This window comes from Anser anser, assembly GCF_964211835.1.
Source record: "Anser anser genome assembly, chromosome: 13".
NCBI classification, from domain to species: Eukaryota; Metazoa; Chordata; class Aves; order Anseriformes; family Anatidae; genus Anser; species Anser anser.
In genome coordinates this window covers 20,960,017-20,976,789 of record NC_139734.1, presented here as the reverse complement: position 1 = coordinate 20,976,789, position 16,773 = coordinate 20,960,017, and the positions used below count along the sequence as shown (strand labels likewise).

The window sequence follows — 16,773 nt, the reverse complement described above, 5'->3', positions numbered from 1 at the left end:
ACATTTATGATTGTAGGAATGAAACACAGATTCTCTGTTTTGTCTTACTGATATTTCTTTTTTCTTTTTGTTCCATCCAACCACTGACTCTGAGAATTCCCTCCTGCGGTATCTGAGTGATGACAAGATATTGGTTATCCAAGAAGAACCTCTGACACAGAAAGACAGCAAAAGGGACACAGGTCATAGGTCAAGGAAAAAGGGCAAAAATGCAAGCAGTCCAAACTACCCCATTAGTTCATCTATGTTGACATCAACTGTTAACGTTAGGCTTGAACCTGGACAGCAAGATATCTTGAATTTCTCACTCCCAGAAAACAATACAGTTCCACTTTATCATGTAAGTACATAACAAAAAATGTTACTACATTTTTATTTATTATATTATTACATGGAAAGAACATTAAAATCATTTCCTTTTAGGACTGATACAGGTACTAAGGCATATTTTGTACTGTACATTTTAATATCGTATTTTATGGTCCAAGAAATATTCTTAATGTCCCTTTAAAGATAGATTTCACATAAGAATAGTCTAGACAGATGAAAAAATGCAGGGCAAGCACCAGCTGGTATCAGATGCTTTAAGTAAAATAGTGTTGTTAATTAATCGCACCGAGTTTAGTCAAATTCAACCATATTTTTTTTCAAAGGTTCCTAAGGATCTCTTGCTCTGATAATAATTATAGATTATTTTAAAATTTATTATATATCTAATTTATTCACTGTGTCTTCTAAAAATATATTTAAGCTTAATGGAGTTACTGTTTATTTATATTGCGGTACCATGGTCACAGTCCAGTAATGTGAATTTGTTCATTCTGATAATGCAGGAAATATTTTGGAGTGAAAACTGTGGAGAAAGTATAATTCAGTGGATTATCACTAACATAGAAGTAAAAAATCTCTAATAATTGTAACTGCCATAGGAACAGGCAGTTCGTGTAACTACCATGAAAAATCACTAGGTTCTCATGACTGTCAGCTGGTACAGAATTTCGCTGTATTGATTTGGATGCCCTGAAATAATGAATAGCCTTCCAGAGATCGATTTTCACTGTTCATGCTTTGATTGTGTATCTTGTCCTCTCAGAGGCCTTCTTAAGTTTTGCTCATGGTCCTACAGCTTAGGAGCAGACTGTTCCATTCTCATGATGTGGAGTAGTATCTTCAAAGTGTTTGGGGCTCAAACATTAGTATCTTCATAATTCCTCTCCGCAGTCAGTATGGAAGCTTTTCAAGGTGTATTTATTTTCTAATCATGCTGAGATTCCTGTTAGAAGTAAAATGTAAATGGCTCCCTTGTAAACAGTTCCATAACAGTTCCATAGAAGATGTAAGAGGAAAAAGCAGAACTTGTAGCAAGTTTCTTCATACTCTTGCATTTGGGGGTTCTACTGAGCGTTTCTCTCCCTGAGCAAAAGCTTCAGAGATGATTGTATTTGCATCAAGTGTTAGAGCTGAGTAAGGTCTGCCTAAGGGGATACATTCAGAACATAGCCTGCCATTCATCTCTGTTTCCTGCAATCTGCCAGCAGTTGGTAGTCTGAAGATCAGATACTTTCCTTCTATCTTCAGGAAAATTTAAATTTTTCTTTCCTATGCCACTAGGACTTAGTATTTTTGGAAAACGTGGAAGGTCTTTTTCCTCAGCCTCAGAGAATGTCAAGTACTTTATCAGTCAAGTTGTGTGACTGCTTAGTTGTGGGTGTTTCTTCCATCCGTAAACTCTTACACAGATTATCAGGATCACAAAGTCAAAGAAAAGGATTTCAAATCCAGAGTGAAAACTATTAGCTACCTTGCTAGGGCGAGTGAAAAAATCATTATGCAAGTCTGAAGAAAAAAATAAAATCATAACTGTGTAGATAAATCAACTGGTTTTCATGAGGTTTTGGAAGAGTGGTGATTGTTGACTCACCTAATTTCTGAAGAATGGGAAATGGGTCATAAAGGATAAAGTGCTAGTTGTGCCATTTAAATAATGATAGTTGTTGGTTAAGTTTCCAGATGCAGGGCTGTTGTCACCAGTATTCTACAGGCTGACATACGGTGGTGTTAATTCTTCTATCGGCAGAAGTGTTCCAAACAGCATTTGAGACAGGACTTTGCAGTCCTTCAAGAGAGAGTCAAAGGAATCAAAATATCTCAAGCACACAGTCAACTGCCTTATAAATATACAAGAGGAACTGAGTTGACAAGTATACGGGAGTTGCTGACACAGGTTTTCTGGGTTCTTGCCAGTATAGGATCATTTGTATTAACGACATCTTTCTACTTTGAATACTGAAAGAATTCTGAAAAGCAAAGCAAAAAAATGTGAAAAACAGCTAGTCAGAATGAAACTTTTAAATATCAAAGAGCATTTAATGTCATTTTGACATCAAAAAGAGAAAGAAAAATTATTTATATTCCTAGGTAGAAATTTTGGTTTTAAGTAGATCATCTCATTCCTTAGGATATATATTATATATATTTGTAAGCAAACAAATACAGCATGATGAAAGGAGAAACTGAGACATGGTGTCATTTAGCCATTGCTTTCTCCTTTAAGCAATGAATTTCTTACAGAAATACATATTTAAAAGAAAAAAGATTTAGATTTACCAGACACGGATATAAAAAGTTTTACAAAATTGATAATTGCATAGCTTCAGTACTAGATTAATGCTTTGGAAGGAATGTGGATTTGGAACCTAGAATTAAACAATTAGACTGATTTCATAAGTTGAAGTGAGGATGCAGAGTTACTATATAAAATGGATGTTTAGGTAGTGCAATATTGGCAGTTTGCCCAGCATATAAAATGATCCACAAAGCCATGATGCAGTAAAATATTTCGTATAAGAAACACTGCCCATTCAGTATATATTTATGATTAATTTAGTTGATAGGCAATTTTGTGATGCTTGTCACTGAATCTGACATAGAGTGAACTGCAATTAAAAATTCTGTTATAATTAATAGATTGTTTCTTAGAATATAGCTGTGCATGTATACTGATCCTTCTCTTCTGTAGCAACATTTTTAGCTTAAGCCTAAGTATTGAGACATATCTAAATATCACAAAAGCATATACATTATAGTATTGCTGACTATTGACTATGACTATTGCTGACTATTGACTATTGACTGACTGCTGACTATTGCTATACTATTGAAATAGACTATGGACTTAAAAGAACAGAGGTAAAGTATTTTGTATTTTTATAATAATAAAAATAATTTTATTTTGTTTTTGTTTTGTATTATCAGATCTCTTTCTGAAGAAAATTAATTTATCAAGTAGGACCCCTGCACAATACACCAAATATACTTGAGAAAATTTTCCTTCAGTGTTTTTCCCCATAAAAAAACAAAAGGCAAAACGTCTTGAATGGAAAACACTTTCCATCTGTAAAGTTCTGTTCAGGATTTTTAAAATCTCTAGCAAATTTTAGATTTTCTGCTGCTCAGTTTCATTTTGCACCACGTGAACCAGCTTTGGTCTATATTGGAGTTCTTATTCCAGATTCAATTTGAAAATCCACAAAATGTGCAACTTCATGGTTTTAACATCTCAAATTCAGCTTCTGAAGCTCAAATTCAGTCAAGTGGTTATTACATTAAATTCTCAGATAAGGTAATGGTTGCTCATCTGGTGTTACTTGATGATTGATCTTCTGGATTATTATCTACAAAGTAACTGTGTTACTGTGTTGGCTTTTTTTGTTGTTGTTTGGTTCTTTTTGTATTTTTTTTTTGTAGCATGTATTAAGAAATTGGATTATAAAATTGTTAGATCATCTAATTTTTCTGTGAATTAAAATTCAGTATGTAAAAGAGACTTAATTTTTAATACATATTAAGAAGTATTTGTGTCGTAAACCAAATAACAGCTGCTGTAGGGCACTCAGTGAGAATGCTACAGCAGTAGACCTGTTTGTTTTATTTTAAAGATAATTTGAAGCATTATATTAGTTTAGGGCTATTCATTGTTTCACAGCGATTGCTTAACTTGCTATTTATTTTCTTGCTGCTGATCACACAAGTTGGTAGTACATGCCTGTCAGCACTGAATGATGTAAACGCTATCTAACAGTTCTTGGAGCTGCACAAGACAGCTCAACAAATGACACACAGTTTAGTGATACATGCTGAGAACTAAAATGTATGCAGGAACAATGTTTTTGTCTTTTTCTATAATGTATGCATGCTGGGGTGTGCCAGATGTTCCAGATGCTTTTTTTAGATGATGATCAATTTGAGTACTACTATGATAAGTATAATAATCGAGGGAATCTGGGAGAATCATATGTATTCAGCTCCATATAACTGAAGGAGGTGTTTTTTATTGCCAGTTTTGTAGGAAAAGTGCTTATATTTTATTTCTTGCATTCTGTTACTGCAGGAAGAAAAAAAAATGCTTAACTGTCAAGCAGAGTTTCTTCAGAGTTTTGTTTCCTTTCTGAATTACTGGATAACTTCTATCTTTTCTTTTTATTTATTTTATTCCCATCTGTAACATGGAAAGCATTCTTTCCGTACCTCCTAGGTATGTTGAGCAATCACTGTGAGAATGGTTATGAGAAACCTAGTAGCTCAGAGTAGCTAAAATAAGTTTTTCTAGGTTCTGTAGCTTTGAACTGATTCTGTCTAGTTTTATTGATTGCAAGATAAGATTATTTTGCATTTGTACTGTACCTTAACTGGGTACATCAAAACTTGAGCTGACAAGTATCTGGCTGTGACCTTACAGTATGAATGTCCAAAAATATATTTCTTTGCAGTTCTCTTCAGACATAATTCTGTAAATGACACCGTACATTAATCTATAAACACAGCTCAGAAGAGAATATCCAGGAAAATAAGGGAAATAAATTCTGTCAGGTGGGCTGAAAAGTTTTGCCTTTAAGTTCCACTGCACTAAAGAAGTGAAATTGTCAACGGTCATTGAATCTGAATTTCTGGTACCCTTTGTATTCTATCTGCGCTCCAATGTGAAAACTGTGTGTAGAATTCTCTAAGACCAAATTTAGCTGAAGTATCTGCACAATGTAAACCAGCATTTGTTTCAGAGATACTTTTTACAGTTCCAGAAGTAGCTTAGAAAAATGGTTGAGCTTTCCCCTGAAATAGTATAGTACATCTGGATCCAAGCTCGGTATCTCCATCTGTCTCCATAGAGCAATGTGCAGTTGTGAAGCTCAGGTGAGGTACAGGCACCTCCACCGTTTGGTGTAGAGCTGCCTTGGGATCCAGCCATGCAGTATTTCGCAAGAGACGTCCTGAAATTTTGCTTTGAACACAACTGCAGTGGTTATAACTGATATATTTGCAGTGGCCTGTGATACCTGCTTCACCAGCTCTACCATAATACAGGCTGTGTGTTACTGCTTGCTTCCAAATGGTTATGCTTCCTTTTTTGTTTTGAACTCTTTAAACTGATAATTATATTATGATGCTTCACAGCAAAGCAAATACGACAGTATGTACAAACATACACCATCTTTCATAAATAATTTTACTGTATTGGCACATATTTAAATTGTTATTCAATTGTTGTTTCTTCAAATAAGCTAGTACTAAGTGTCAATAAAAGGTCGCAAATGAAGCATTCATTAACTTACTTTATTCTCATATTTAAACTGCAATTTGTAAAGCATTCTAGAGTCCTCTGACTCCAGAAAATCACAATAGAGCTAAACTTTACTGTATTATATTATTCTAGAAAATGAATTTAAAGCTTATTTTTATTAATTTTTTTGTAGCCTGAAGAAATATTTCTGATTTTGTTGATACACTCTAAAGATAAATTAAGAGCCATTTGGATTGATCTGATTCAGCATTTGTTAATAAATATTAGCAACAACTGATATTACTGCTACCAGAATTGCAATATTTATCAGCCAGAAGAATGCGCCAAATAGAAATATGCAACTCATCTTCCTTGTAGTACAGATATCATCTCCTGCTGTTACTGACCAAGGGATCAGTGTGCAGAAAGCCAGCTGTAGTACTCTGAAGACAGTCCTCGTAGTCTTCCTCGCTACATACTGACTTGGGTCTTGGCCCCCATCCTTTCCCTCTTTACCTTCTCAGCAGGCTTCCTAGGGAGAGAATGAGCAAGGGGGTTGGGAGGTCGAGAGAAAGCACTGTTGGCATTATAGCAAAGCAGGTCAGTCCTCTATGGGGCAGGGGCTTGGGTAGCCTCTACCTTGAGGAATGGGAAAGATGAGAAAAAGGAAGAGAAAGGAATTGTCTCTCTTCTTGACCTGTATAACTTCTTGAAGCTGCACTGCACCCTTCCCACCTAAGCCACTTTCCTTCTTCCACTTCCCTTACCTTTCCCATAGAATCCTGTGCAGCAAAATCACTGCTGAATTGTGGGCTTTATGTAAATCTTTTTTTTAGTTTCTCTCTCTCTCTTTTTTTTTTTTTTTTTTTTTTTATTACATGAGAAATTGTTAGTCACAGGGCAGCCTTCTTTTAGATGTTCTTTTAGAACACTTTTTAAATCTCATGAATGATCTGGAATATCTTCTCTTCCCCCTCCTTCCCCTCTCCCCCCAAATGGTTAAAAGAATGCTCTGCTATTACCTACTATTCACTGACTTAATATTGATAACGTAGAAAATAATTAAAAATTCTGAGTGGATATTTTCCTTCTATCCTTAGCTAAGTTTTTCACCTGTCACAGTTTTTTCAGCTTAAAAATTGAGTATTATTTGGAATTGTACACGCATGTAGCTTGCATAAGATTATTTCCTGTGTCTATTATCTCTCCCCTCAACGAGAGTGGAAGAAAAACCTCAAAGGCAGCTTTCATTTTTAGCAGAGCATAATAATTTTGCAAGCGTTACATCTTGAATGGCTTAGGCTTCAGCTCACTGAGCTAGAGAGATAAATAAAGCCCCTGGCAGCAAGGCTACTGTTTCACTTCTGATCAAGCATAGTGTAAAGAAATGCTTAGGATAATGAATGTGTGAGTTAAGGAAGCAGCCGAAGAAATATTTTTTGTTGAGCATTAAATATCTAAGTACAGGAAAACAGTATTTATAATAAAGGTAAAAGAAAATCTATTTTGCATCTGAATATATGACATATCCAGATGGAATATATTTCATTTGATCATTGCAATTAGTGACTCTCATTATCAAACTATTCTAGTCTCATTACCAACTGTTCTAGTCTCCCACTTTTAACAAGTAAACAATGACTTTTAAACATCTTTACACTCTCTGCAATTCAGAGTTTTTTTGCTTTCTGTGATTTTATATGATTTACTTAGTTATCGATTATTTATAGAACCTTCAGGTAAATAAGAGTTTCTCCAGATGGGAGAGGATCATCAGATCTGCTTGGTAGAATGTATGAGCTTTATTCTCCTTCTGAATTCCGTGAGTAGAAATGGAAATAGATCCAGTGAAATTGCTGGAGCCACATAAATGTGAAGCTTACTTGAAAGAAGGCTGATAGGTGCCAGTGACCTGAATTTCACCGAATTTGTGCTTTATGGTCTGTGACAGCATAGCAAGACTTGTGCTTCATGAGCCTCCCACGTGTCTACTTGTCATGAACGTGGCATGTAGTAAGATGAAGTAAAGTTTTAGTTTGAGAACTAGGATAAGGCAATTTGTTCTCTACATATCAGGAGCATAACAATGTAAGAAGCAACTGCTCATAAAAATGACACACAAGGTTGCTGAAAGAAGCCTGCTAAATCCTTTAGTTAATTTGATTACATTATTCAATATTTTTGAAAATTAGTGGTCATTAATGCACTATTAAAATAGTGGTGTTGAAAGAAAAGACTATTAGAAAAATACATTTTATGAGCAGAAGCATATTTCACTAATTTCTTTTTCAGTCTAATGTATATGAGTTCACAACATCCAAACAAACGTTTGCAGTTGTACTAATGGAATCTGTTTGATCAAAAGGAATCTTGGAACACCGATCCAAGATGATCACCCATGGTATAGGTGTATTTTGTAGTGGTAGTGAAAGTTTGTAATATAAGTGATGAAAAGAAGTAGGCCAGCAGAGTGTGAACAGGGGGAAGTATCTTAGCTTTTTCCGGGAAGGAGAGTATGGGATGAGTCCCATTTGGAGAGAAAGTGAATAAACCTTCGTTTGGAAACACTTTAATTGGGGAGCAGTGCTAGAAAAGCAAGACCTCTACCTGTTAAGAATTAGTACACTTAAACTGATGAAATTACTTTCCTAGTCACTAGAGGTAGTAACATGAGAAGGCAGAGGGACATGAGAAGAAAATCCTTGAGCCTTTTAGTATGAATAAACTTTACTTTGGTAACAATAGTATGGGTAGTACTGCTGTCAGAGTTCTTTTACTTGGTTGGCCACACCATATATTTTACTGTGCTGTCCATGGTATTTTCAGGGATGATCGGTTCGTTCATGTTTAATAGTGCGTTAAGAGCAGCAGAAATCTGACATTTATTGTGCCGGATTTTACTGAAGCTCTTCAAACAGTTATTTTGCTATAGATGTATGCTGTTATCTCTCAGGCTCTTTCAAGAAAATTTGATGAATATTTCAGGATGGTATATTTTCATTTTTGTATGTTCTTTATGCTTTAGATTTCAGGTATACTCTAAGAAGGGTTAAGTCATTTATAGCACTCAGGTTAAACAGGAAAGCCTGTTAGAGCTCAGTTACTGTATGGGGAGCTCCTATCATCACCTGAATTCCAAAAGGAATGTGGGAGAACTGCCTGCTTCTAAGCGTGAGGGCACCATTTCAATACTCTTCCTCAGCTGCCTTATTTGAATGGTCTTCCACGTTGTCTGTAATAAATACTTAACTTGGTAAGGAGATCCAACTGCTGTAACTGCTCCTACATCCTGTAGAAACCTGAGGTTTGGTCTGTTGTAAGGTCTATCATAAATTTATTTATTTATTTTTATAATTACAGAGAAAGCAGGAACATGAGGGGCATCATAGGTAACTGGGATACTAGCATGCCCTGGTGATTGACACATGGACTGTCGTACTTTAAGGTTTTCTGGCTGCTTCCAGTGGCAAACCATCTACTGTCCACAGTAGAAACGGCATGGTAAAAGATGATAAATGATTCTTTGCATGGATACACCAGGGGGATATGTGAAGGAAGGAGGTGGAAAAATTAATGCTTGTCCCCTGAACATTTTAAAACTTTACTAGAAATCCTTACGTGTTGGAATATACGTTTTATGGTCTATGTAGTTAAATACAGAACGGGCCGGCTTAAAAATAGAACCAGCAGACTTCCTGTCTTTCACGTGTGAAGTATGCAGTTATGTTTCGTGACTGCTTACTGAGGTCGTGTGTGATTAAATATCTTTACAGTGTACCTAAAGTAGTGATGTTAAAACACAAGCACTAGAATTCCAAAAATAAATCTGTTTCCTATTTGGTTATTCAGAAAGGATTTAAAGTCTAAGATATTTCAAGCGTCAGTTTCTGTATTTCATGATGAGAAACTGCTTTTTTACTGTGGGAAAATTTTTCCATAAAAAAGTTTGGTTTCAAATAATAAAAGCAGTCTGAAGATTTTATTTTTAATGCTGAATCACTCCTAAAAGACATGTTCATCTCCAAACCGTAGATGAATAACTTCAGTGTAGGAAAACAAATTATGTAAATCTAGGTAAGTATGATATTGAAGAAGGTTTTGATGACAGGTTCCTCATTGTTCTCAAAATCCTCTACAGTTTTCTTGTGATATCTATATTGCAATATTCGTCCTTTACATCTAACATAATCTAGAGCTCTCTTTCACATTTTAACATTTTTGCAAACGTTGACATGCTAACCTTTTAGCTTCCTTTCTTATTTTGAAGAGCTTTGGTTACAGTGCTACAGCAGCTGAGATTATTTGCAAGTGTAGATGTAAGTTGCCTTATACATGATCTTCATTGTGAAATAACATTTAGCTTGAAATTAAAATTTTCCATTTCCTTTTCCTTAGAGTTACAGAATGACTACTGTGGTTTGCTTCTGTGTCTTTCACTGCAGTTGAAGTTACCACAACCTTGAGTGCAGCAAGGAAGTGTACTTTTTAGTCTTGCTTAATTTTATTTGTTTTTCTCTACAGAGAGCAGGGGACACAGTCAGTGGAGATACTGAAAGGTAATTACTTCTGTTAATTTTGTATTTATATAGATATATAATCTATCTATGAATTACATGTAATTATTGTAGAAATTTAGTTGCAATATTTGAGGAATAAATTTTCACGTCTTAGCGAGAAAAGCATTAATACCATTTAGTAAATGACACAACTGTTTCACCTGCTAACTACATCAAATATGAAGATAGATTACAAAGGTTGAATTTCCTTCAAAACACATCAGATGTAAAATTATTAAAAATTATGAGGGTAAAAAAATGATCCTACTACAAAGTAGCAGATGTCTCCCACCCCAGCTTTTTTTTTTTTTCAAAAAAACTTATTTTTTCAGAATCAGTTTGAGGATGAAAATGCATGACTCACCTAATTTTTGAAATAACATGCAGAATTTTCCAATGAACATGTAATTCAGTATGTACAAAAGTTACTGTTTATAATTGTCTCATATTTGATAACTGCTAAGAATGAGAACTTAAGTTTCTCTTACACTTGAATTTAATCAGCTAATTCTAATGAATACTATAGTAATTTTGTCTTCATTTCCTTTGCTGTTACCTGGTGAAGTATGTACCGAATATTTCAGTTGCATCCAATATATCATATGTAAAGAAAAAGTTTGAAGTAACAGATACTTGGGTATCTTGGAATGCCATAATTAAGGTTTATTGCAGTGTGTTCATATGGATAATTATTCTTTTTTGATCTTTTCATCATATATGGCCTAAACTTGTTTACAAAGCTAAGCCATGCACTGAATACAAGAAAAAAAAAATTCTTTACAACACTTTCATCAATTGAAAGGATTTACAATTGGCAGTTTTCTTCAATATTATAAATTTTACTACATTACAGTTAAAACCCTGAGGTACGACAAAAGTAGTTGTTCGTCACTAAACACAAGTGACCTGGTGCCTGATTTTTCAGGAGTGTCAGCATTTTTATGTCTGTGTATTAAACCTTGTAGTTTGCATGTTTAAAACGGCATTCAACTCAACTGAGTAGTAGTATTACCTCAGATGAAGGTGATGTAAAGATAGAGTTAAAATGAGTTTATCTTGAGTAAAATTCTATTTTATCTTATAAGGACAGTCTTGTCTCTCTGTTGACACCATGTAGTAGTCCATTATCTCAACATCTAAGTATAGGTTCTTATTTTTGCAATAAATTAAGTATAGTCTGACTTGGTATTTAGACCCAATTCAGAGCCAAAGCAGCATCCATCTTGTAAAACAGGAATTATTGTATGAGAAGAAAAAATGTGTCTTATTTTTTTAATAGCAATTAGATTTCACCTTTTGCCCTTCTTACATTGGAATTTTCACAAGTTAAGGATTTCTGGAAATCTCACCTACTTACTGTTTGGACTTGGTCTTCTAGTCCAACTCTGTCATGCCAGATGATGATATCCTATTCTTCCCTCACATTTGTTTCTTGTTGCTTTTTGTTACTCCCTTTTACATCCTTCCTCATCCCAGTATGGCTGCTCAGATGCCTCCTACCTGAGTTTCTGCAGCCCCCTTTTTTTTTGTTTCTCTTCTCCACTCCCACAGTTTCTTGCAATCACAAGGAAGAGTTGCAAAGAAATTTTGCTCTTCCCAGAGCAAAGCATGCCTGAGAGGATCGCACGTGCTCAGTTTGGCAGGGGCATTACAATCCAGATGGAGCATCCTTGGTGGACAGGACATAAATCTCTACTGGACTTCTGCCATATTTTCCATGGACATATGGCTTAATGAAATTTTGGAAAACTTACATGGGCCTAGCAAATCATGTTCTTTTATAGAGTGACTCCCTTTTCTAATTTTTCTCCCACACATTTTATATTTTAGGTCCAAAACATAATCGTTTTGTATCTTCTCAAAACTTTGAAAAATATTTTAAAAGAAGCAGAAAAATATCTTCTTGCTCCTAATCACCTTCTTGTAAGGGCTCAAATAGTTTTAAATGAAAATATTTCAGCTTAAAATCAGCTGAGATAACAATACACACATAATAATGTTTTGGGATGCTGGAGACATACACTAGGTAGCTTCATGTATATGGATAAAATAACTGTACAGTCAATGAAAATAAGACTATTTATACAGTTTTCATGATATGATTGCATTATTTGTCTAAAAAGAAGTTGTCAAAAGCTGTAAGAAAGATGCTTTTTCCTTGTAGTAGAATATACATCATTCTGCAGGGAATATTTACCATAAACCTTAGCCAAAAACAAACACTAGCCAAACACCAAAAAGCAGATGAGTGAGAAATATGAGACTACAGAATGTTTCTAGCTTATAAAATCTAGCTTATAAAACAATTCAGAGTAGTAGAATGTACAGCTGATGTAGTAGCTTTTCTTAGACTTGAGCAGAAAAAATGGAGATATTTGTACATTAAAACTCTCTTCAGAACATTTTTGGATGTTTTTGGCCCTGCCCTATGCATAGGGCTAGCTAAATTTCCACTGTCCACGCAGAGCATCGACGTTCCTCATTGTAAGATACTGGCCATTCACGCATTAAACTCTACCCCTTTCTGACCAATGTAGAAAATTTGAGCTGTACTTTTAAGCAATATTGTGTACAGAAAAGTAGGTCACCCCTGGAGAATTTGAGACTCACTTCTGAGCAGGTGTCATGATTTAGGAAATTACCCTCTGCAATTGCAGGTAGGATCACTAAATGTGTGAGTGCTCCTAGGTTTTAAGAAGACAAGCTGAATTAAATGGTTCCCAAAGAAGCAGCTAATTTGTTTTCCTTTCTACCAGAAGCAGTTCACCCCGTTTGTTATTGTTTCAGGGCTGAGAAAGTGGTAATAGGCATCTAACATGTAGCTGCTGCTGCAGCTGTTCTGTGCACAGACCTCTGACTGTGCTTAGTGTTCATCGTGTTCTTTGATCTTAATTTTACTTCAGGAAAAAAAAAATCTAGTAATAGGAAGCCTTGACATCTGTGAATTCTAGACGCGCGTCTGTAACGTAACCGTGACATCATTACAGGGACCTTGGGTTTTGAAGATCTTACTAACCTGCTAACCACAGAGGCCTGCCAGGAAAAGAAGGCAAAAAGAATGGTATCATTCATGCATTGCCCAACTGCTAGCTGAATAAATGGTTTTTAAAACTATTACTTTATGACTGCTTGCATGTAGAAGTACTACTCAGCTCCTTTTTCATAACAGGCTATGTCTTTGTAAATATTAATACCTCAAAATGTTTACCATCTCAGTGGCTGTGATATGCCATTTTCTAGTTCTCAGCTGCTGTGGATTAATGGAGGTGCTACTCAAACTCCATGTTTTGGATCCCCATATGCTTCTAGATATCCAGCTGACAGCAGGGACTATCTTCAAATGCTGGCTTCATTGTAGCCCCTAATGCTTAAGCAGCAGCTTCAAAATTCTCTCTTGAATAATCTGTGCAAGGATCTTGAGATCCTACATTTAGGTAACTTTATGAAACAGGGACTATCTTACAGCAGACTTGCAACAAAAGCTCTGAAAGTAGTCTGTGCATCAAGTCGGACATTCCAGATAGGTCCCCACTCAGAATGATCAGAAAAGGTTATATCGCTGCAGTAGTGAAATGCACTACTTAATAGTTTATACCCTGTTAAGTTACTTCTGTCCCAGGAGTAAGCTCTGCTAAATGCTTGTCTTTTTTTTTTTTTTTTATTTTAATTTTAATTTAAACATACTGGGAATTTTCACAGATTACAAAATTCTTAAACATTTGTATAATCAGAAGACAAATTTGGGTTGCTCTGTTTGGTCAAATATTAAATACAAATCAAAGAAGTGATTAGTATCTAAAATGATTTTCAAATCAATGGAAAATATTATTCGCAGCTTGTTATAATTAGAATCGTTTTATATTGCTTCTAGTTTATAATCTCTTACTGCCAGAGCTCCCTTAATCAGGGGCTTAAGAAAGTAAACAATATAGATTGTAACTATTCTAGATACCAAAGACGAGGTAAAAGGTAAGGAATATTTAAAATAATTATTCCTGTTTCTAGACTGTATTCATGGCCATCATTTGGGGATTTATTATCTGTATCCTATCACCTGTGGAGAAGCCAAAATGATAGCAATCTAGCAAGATACGTCAGTTTGCTCTGATAGAGTTATAACTTTCATTTAATGGTGGATTTAGTGACCCTGAAGGTAATACAAAGAGAATGGGGATATTATAATTAAGAGGACTGATAATGTGAGAGTGATTTTATCTGATCTTTTTGAGCATTGCTTATGTGATCAAGGGATACTTCATTTATATGCAGCTGATTTAATCAGTCTTTGCTTTCAGTAGATATTCTATGAATTTTACAAGCAAAAACACTATTCCTTGCTCGAGATTATGGGACACTTGAAGATGTGTTGTTATCTTTATATGGTAGAAAATGAAAACATGTTCCTGGAAGGGAAAATAGGAATGAGTGTCACAGTTGCGCTTTGTTTAGTAATGCTTAATAAATGAAGAAATAACAAGTCACTTCTGTTCACTAAAAGAAGAAGGTTTTTTATTATTATTATTATTAGAAAATGCAGGATACTCATAATTTTGGTGATGCTTTTAAATGGCTATAACTGCTCTGATAGCAAATGCGCAGAGAGGCGTACATCTCTTCTGTTGACTTCATGTATTCAGTGTTTGATAGGTGACAATTCTGAGCATTTATTACAAATAATTCAACAGGCGTGCCTGTACTTTCAGATTCTTACAGCTTTTATCAAATACAGTGAACTGGACTATATAGTACTGCTATCCCTCATCCTTTTGCTTTTTTTATTGTAATTCATTATCTCTATTTTCTAACCATACAACACTATTTCTCATTTGAAATACTGATTACAAATCTTATCAATAGATTGCACTTTGATTTGTATGTCCTTTAAGATGCAAGTCAAAAGTCACAACACTTACTCGAGTCCTCTAAATTTGGTGTTTTGGTTCCACCTATGTCAGTTATTTCAATCTTTTCTTGGCTCATTCTTAGCCTTTCTACTTTAGCTCTATGTTCAGCACCATTCTGATTGAATACTGGGTCAGTATGCCGGTAATACTGAGACTGGAGATAGACGGCATTTAACCTTGAGTTTTTATGTCATATTATGCAATGATTGATTTTGCAAATATCCTAAAATAATTTGTTTGATTTGTTGCTCTTGTATTAGATTGGTACAAGTTACTCATAAGTGATTGGTCCTCCTTTTTCTAGCTTCTGGAGTTTATTTCAAAAACAGTATTATACGTGGACATGAAAACAAGCATTTACAAGATCAACTGACCTAATTGATTTGGAAAATATCAGTCTAGGCCATTATAGCCATAAAACTCCATATGCCTTTTCCCCCCTCTTCATTCTTTTCCCTTTCACTTCTGTAACAACTGCTTACATAAAAGGAAAGGTGAGGAATAACTCAACCAAGTATGATGCAGACAAATTGAACAGATGACATACTAGGGTTCCTTTATGTATAAATTAATTGGTTCTGTCACTACCATGTAGAGAATTTACTTGTCTGAAGAGAAGGAAAGGTCGGCATGTCTTCTATCATCTGTGGATCTGAATATCTGAGGAATAATTTAATTTTGGAAACAGTATTTGAGAGACATAAAACCTTTTAAAAAAATTTCTTCCAGACTGTTGAAAATGTACCCAAATGAAAAGTTATGCTCATTGTACATTAGACCACATATTCCTGACCTTTCATAAGATAACTTTTGAACAGTTTTCAGAATGCTGAGTGCAGGCTATTTCTATAACTACCAGATTTTTGCTGGTAAGAGTCTATGATTACTGTAAGGAGACGCATTGTTGGGTTTGCATGGAAGCAAATAAAACTTGACCAAGGACTTTTCAGATAAAAAAGCAGATGTATTATTCATATTGTATATTGGCTGAGAGAAAGAATGGAAGCATTGAAACTGACACTTTCCAGATGGGTCAAAGCTGTGATTAAAGAAACAGACCAGAAATCAGGGGGAAAATGCCCAGCAGAATTGAAATGCATTTATGGCATTCTCATGGGTAGACAGAAATGGAGCATTAATGACAAAATCTGCCTTGCAGCGGTTTGGGCTTCTGTCCGTTCCTTTACCAAATGTTGTAAGTTGAACATTTTTGTTTTTCAGTTGTTTCTTTTAATCCGTGTAACCTACAGATAGCTCAGAATTTCTAAGAATTACCTATTAACTTTTATAATTTTAATTCAGTGCCAATGTTATGCATCTTCTTATGCATCTATCAGTGTTATCCCATCTTTTCACTGCAGTCTAGAAATTTCCTTTGATTCAGGACCGATAGATGCTTTTAGCTGACAATGCAGTAGTTGTTTATACTGGTAAATTTAATTTCTCTTAATAATGGAAATCATTATATGAAAAAATACCATTTCCTGTCTTGCTGACTGAAGCCAGCCTATTGTTTACTGTCAATTGGCTGACAGATTTTGGGGAACATGTTAAAATGTCTGTAGTCCTTTTAATTCTTTTTAAAAAGATTTCTTTCAGTTTCTTTTCCATTCTTGCACTCTTTTTCTATTTATATGACGTATGGAAAAGCATTCACACTTTTAAGGCTTTCCCACCTCTGTTTTTTCTTACTTTTTAAAGCACAAGGGGAAAAGAAGAGAATAAGAAATTCTGTGATGGATCAGATAAAGTTGAC

General features: G+C 34.9%; 1 protein-coding gene across 4 annotated transcripts in view; it reads left to right on the top strand.

Moving 5' to 3' along the window:
* LOC310880990 (connector enhancer of kinase suppressor of ras 2-like) overlaps positions 1-16,773 on the top strand; it is a 186,830-nt gene that overhangs the window by 128,397 nt on the left and 41,660 nt on the right. For all 4 annotated transcript variants that reach the window (XM_083797611.1, XM_083797608.1, XM_083797609.1 and 1 more), the window contains exons 13-14: positions 87-340; positions 10,079-10,113. In XM_083797611.1, coding sequence (XP_083653737.1) covers positions 87-340; positions 10,079-10,113 — 289 coding nt within the window. The remainder of the gene's footprint in view (positions 1-86; positions 341-10,078; positions 10,114-16,773) is intronic.